The sequence below is a fragment of the Rhagoletis pomonella genome, unplaced genomic scaffold (genome assembly GCF_013731165.1).
Source record: "Rhagoletis pomonella isolate Grant_MI unplaced genomic scaffold, Rhpom_1.0 Rhpom_scaffold_11930, whole genome shotgun sequence".
NCBI lineage: Eukaryota > Metazoa > Arthropoda > Insecta > Diptera > Tephritidae > Rhagoletis > Rhagoletis pomonella.
Window position 1 is genome coordinate 1 of NW_023470462.1, and position 4,649 is coordinate 4,649.

Here is a 4,649-nt window from a genome sequence, read left to right on the forward strand (position 1 = left end):
GATGCTAAAAGCAAGACTGCGGATGCAGATGATTCCGACGACGATATAGTCTTTTTTGTCGGCAAACCGGAGAACGAGAAAAAGGATGAAAACGTTGTTGAAGCAGGAGAGAAAGTTGATGAGAAACCAAAATCGAAAGATGAAAGTAATGCAAAACAGTCGACAGCGGAAACGGTTGCAAAACACATGGAAGTCGATGAAGACGACGATGTCGTGCTGCTGCTCGATGATGAGGACGAGGAGGCGGAGGCGGAAACAAAAAACAAGACTACTGCTGAAAAAACAGCAGAAAGAGAAGATGCTAAAATCGAAGGATTGACAGAAGGTACAACAGATGAAATGAAATCAAAAGAATCCAGAGAAGCAAGCGAAACAACAACAACTGAATTAAAAAGTAATGCTTCTGAAGCCGATAAGACAAAGTCAGAATTACAATCGGATAATTCCGATAACGCTTGCGACAAATTTGAAACCGATAAATCCGCTGCTCTATTAAAGGATGATGAAACCAAATCAAAGTCATCAGATGCTGTTGATGAGACGAACAGCAACTGCAGCAGCAGCAGCAATTTGTTACAAGAGACACAAACCATAGAAAAACCAGATACGGGTAGCCCCGGCGAAGAGGATGCTGATGCGGCCGATGAGGCAGACAACGATGATGATGGCGATGATGCAGAGAGCAGTAGTGCCATTGAGTTGGTTGAAGACGATAGTTGCGCCGCTGGTGAAGAAAAAGAATCCGTACCCCCCGCTAAACGTATCCGACTGAGCGTTGATGCTGACGAAAGTATGAAAGCTGAACAAACCGAAGAATCACGGAGCAGCCACAAATCTGGCGACTCAGCAAAAAATGAGCAAGAAGTATTTGAAGTAGTAAAAATCGGCGAGGATAGCAATGATGCTGACAATACCGAAAAAGGATTGGGCGTGCAAGCAACTATTGCAGTAAAGCGTTCACACGAGTCTCTAGAAGAGAACAGTGCTGATGTGTCCAAAGATGATGCTTTGGTGGAAGTGGTTAACAAAAAGTCAAAAATGGAAGAACCAGCAACCACCGAGGCGTTACAAAAATCCGAGGATGTAAAAGTGACTGAAAGTTGTGTAGTAGTTGTGCCTGAAAAGGCTGTGGCTGACATAAGCGACTCGAAATTGAAACAGTTGGATGAGAAATTTGAAGTGAGCAAGGGGTTGCCACAGTTGCGTGCTGTCGGTACCGACATTCCAATACCTCTATATCCTGCCCCGAAATTCAATACTTCCGATTCACCTTCATTGAGTTTGGATTTCCTGAAACGTTTTCGTAAGAATTTCGATAACCTTACGAAACCAGACTTGGAAGAACTGGTGCTACAGAAAGTGGTCGAAGCCATCATACACAAAAGTGAGTTCGCCGAAATGCGCGATCTCATCGACAAGCAAGAAAAACAAATAACAGCGCATCGAGCGAAAATCGCCGAAATCTCCAAACAATTTCGTGACTTGGAAATGGTACACAATCGCGTGTTGAAGGACATCGAAACAAAGAACTCACAATTCATAATGCCCGTTAAAATAACGCGTGCTGTCGGCTTACAAGTGTATGTCCCTAGTAAACGCGGTTCGGATGCTTCTTCAGTTAGCAATCTATCGGGTAGTCATCTTCCAGTAACCACATCACCACAGCGCAGCCAAATGCCACCGCCGTCTTCACCGCCACGACAACCAAATAGTACGCCGGAAACGCGTACTGGTAACTCGGCGTTAGCTTCAGCAGCAGTAGCTGCCGCTATGAATGCACGACGTGGTTGTGTCCAAAAGGTGACGCCGCAGCGGCCAGTGAACACAGATAACAACATGCCTACAACAACAGGTGTTTCCACCTATCGCATTGGTGGCAGCACGGGCATTCTGCAGACGTCCTTAACGCAGGGTTCTCAGACTTCTACTGCAGCAGCGCCACATCAACAACAACAACAACAACAACAACTCGGTATGCCACGGGTATTGAACAAAGGTGTAGCGTCGGCACAACAACGACCAGGACGCTTCCTTCCTACCGAACAACAGCGTGCGCAGCAATTGCAACAGCAATATGCACGTCAGCAAGCGCAAAATGCTAGCATGTAAGTACCAACTTTGGTAGTATTCATAGTATTTAAGTTCCTTTACCTGTAGAGATGACATTGATGGAGATATCTTAGAAGAAAACTCAGGGTTTTTCCCAATACAACTTTCGTTTATTTTTTTTTTTAATTTTTTATTTTCTTAATTATGAAAGCCTGGAGTATGGGCATGAAAGTAGTTCCGGGAGCACTAGCTTGAATTTAATAATGAATAAGAATTACCGTTGCTATGTATCGGCGTTAGTTTTTCCCCTTTCTTTTGTAGTACTGTCGCAGTTTTGAATTAGTAATTCATTCGGCAAGTGGCGTTTTCTTTCTCCTTATGGACTAACATAATTTTTGCAATGCAATAGTTGCGTTTTTTTTACTCATTTCCAGTAAAATTCAATTTTTACTTGTAAGAATTTGCCAGTACGAAAAACAGCTGATCGCATGTTGCTGTATGAAATTTAAACTAATAAGGAAACTGTTTGTGGATTTTTATTGTGGAAATTTTCAAAACAAACATATTTAAATATAAAATATATCGTTTTATTGGGAATATGCTGCGAATAAACAACCAATTTATCAGCTGTTCATGAAACTTGCAAATTATTACTGGAAAAGCGTTCGCGTATTTTTTTGCAAATTTTTTCTATGAGAGCGAATTCTTAGAAATAAAGTTACTGGAGAGTTACTGGCAAGTTACTGGATAATTTGTAAAAAAACACAACTAATACCTTCTAGTAGGTCGAAGCAACGATGCAGAAAATGAAGGTGGCGCCATTCGCGGACCGCTGACCCTCTTTCGTAGATTTGTCAGCATCCACCTGACGTCACACAATACTTTGGTTTACATTTACTGTTGCCAACTTGGTGCTTTTCGCACTAAATTTAGAGCGTATTCAAAACGCGAACATTTTTTGAGTTTGTTTTCTGATGCGTTTTTGGTGCTTTTGGTTTTAGTTTGAAGACACCAAATTTGTAAATCTTAAAACAATGGAAGCAAACTTTATAGCAATCGTAAGTGAATATGTGGCAGCACCTTCTATCATGCCAGGAGAAATCGACCTTCGAACAAAAACATATTAATTTGCATCGTCTTCCTTACAGTACAGTACAGTTCGTCTTCGCTCTCTAATTCTGGTATTTGATGACGTCACGCCCGGTTGCTCTCAGCTCGATTGGTGCAGTCTTGTATTCTATCATTCTTGGGTCGAAGTCTGATTCGAATTGCCGGTCAATCCCTCGTTTTCTCTCCCTGTCATCTCTCTGATCCATCGTAATGTTTGTATTTCTTAACCTAATTTAGTTATTTTATTGAAAAAAAAAAACGATAATCATTTATAAATATAAGTTATTACAAGAGAGAACAATAGAAAGATTAGTACAACACCTCAGAAACTATGTATAATTCTGCTTAAGTTTGAGACTAATCATTGAGAGTTGATCATGTCTGAACGTGGCCCGTGGTTAAGATCCTGAAACCGAATCATTAATCATTATTCAGCACCTGTAGGATTCGATTTTATTTGTAATTTTTTGTTGAAAAAAGGGCAACCGACTTCATTGCTCATATGAAACTTTAGGATTACCTTTGATTTCTTCACTCTCCCATGATCGGTCCAAAGTTATTCGGTAAAATACTAGTTTGACACTTACACAATATATTAGTGTTTGGCCAGCTTCTTCTCCGATTTGTGGCATGCGCCTCGATGTTGTCACATGAAGAGGAGGGAGCTACAGTTCTACGCCGACTCCGAACGGCGATTGTATTTTTATTAGAAGCTGTTTTTCATGGCAGAATACAACCAGAGGTTTGTCATTGCCTGCCGAGGGGCGACCAGATATGAATCTGGGTCGTTCTGGCGATTTTTCAAGGCACTACTGCCGTTTAAGAATTTCTTTAGACGCAACAACTGCTATAAGCAATTTCAAGAGTAAAAAGTAAAAGTATAAAAGTAAAGGTTTTAGAGAGGATCTAATCTTTATTTTGTTCTCTCTTGTAATTATTTACATTTAAAAATGATTTTTTGTTTTTCAATAAAATAATTAATTTAGGTTGTGGAGGGCAAACACTCCAGCAGCGCAAGCCAGAGATTATTGGGCCAAAGCGCTAGCTATTGACCAGCGATTGCAGTTTGAACAGCAGCAACAACAGAATGATCTTTCAAAGCATAATGCAACTGACTCCTACCTGACAGAGGATCTTCCAGTACAGAATGAAACTGTCTCCGATTTAACAGAAGATCTTCCAATTGACGAGAAATACCAGTCAGAACAACACAATGAATCCTCCTCCTCTATGATGAAAGATCTGGCAGTGGTTAATGAAACTGCCTCCGAATTGACAGCAGATTTTTCAATGCACAATGATGCTGATTCGAATACATCAACCTCAAGTAATGCGAAAACTTCTACGGAGCGATCAAGACTATGGAGAGAAAGGCTGAATAGCCTAACTAACGCAGAGCGGAGCAGAAATGATAGGGAAAGAAAGCGCGCAGGCGTGTGTATTATTAAGGCAGGGGCAAAATCAAGCGTACAACGTAACCACGAATGGAG

General features: G+C 41.0%; 1 protein-coding gene across 1 annotated transcript; it reads left to right on the forward strand.

Moving 5' to 3' along the window:
* Positions 1–7: 7 nt before the first annotated feature.
* On the forward strand, positions 8–4,287 carry LOC118756743 (probable serine/threonine-protein kinase kinX; the record flags this gene model as incomplete). The annotated part of the gene is given in 2 exon segments (XM_036491487.1): positions 8–2,105; positions 4,146–4,287. Coding segments are annotated over 2 exon segments (2,061 nt in total), but the record flags the coding sequence as incomplete, so codon positions are not given.
* Positions 4,288–4,649: the final 362 nt, after the last annotated feature.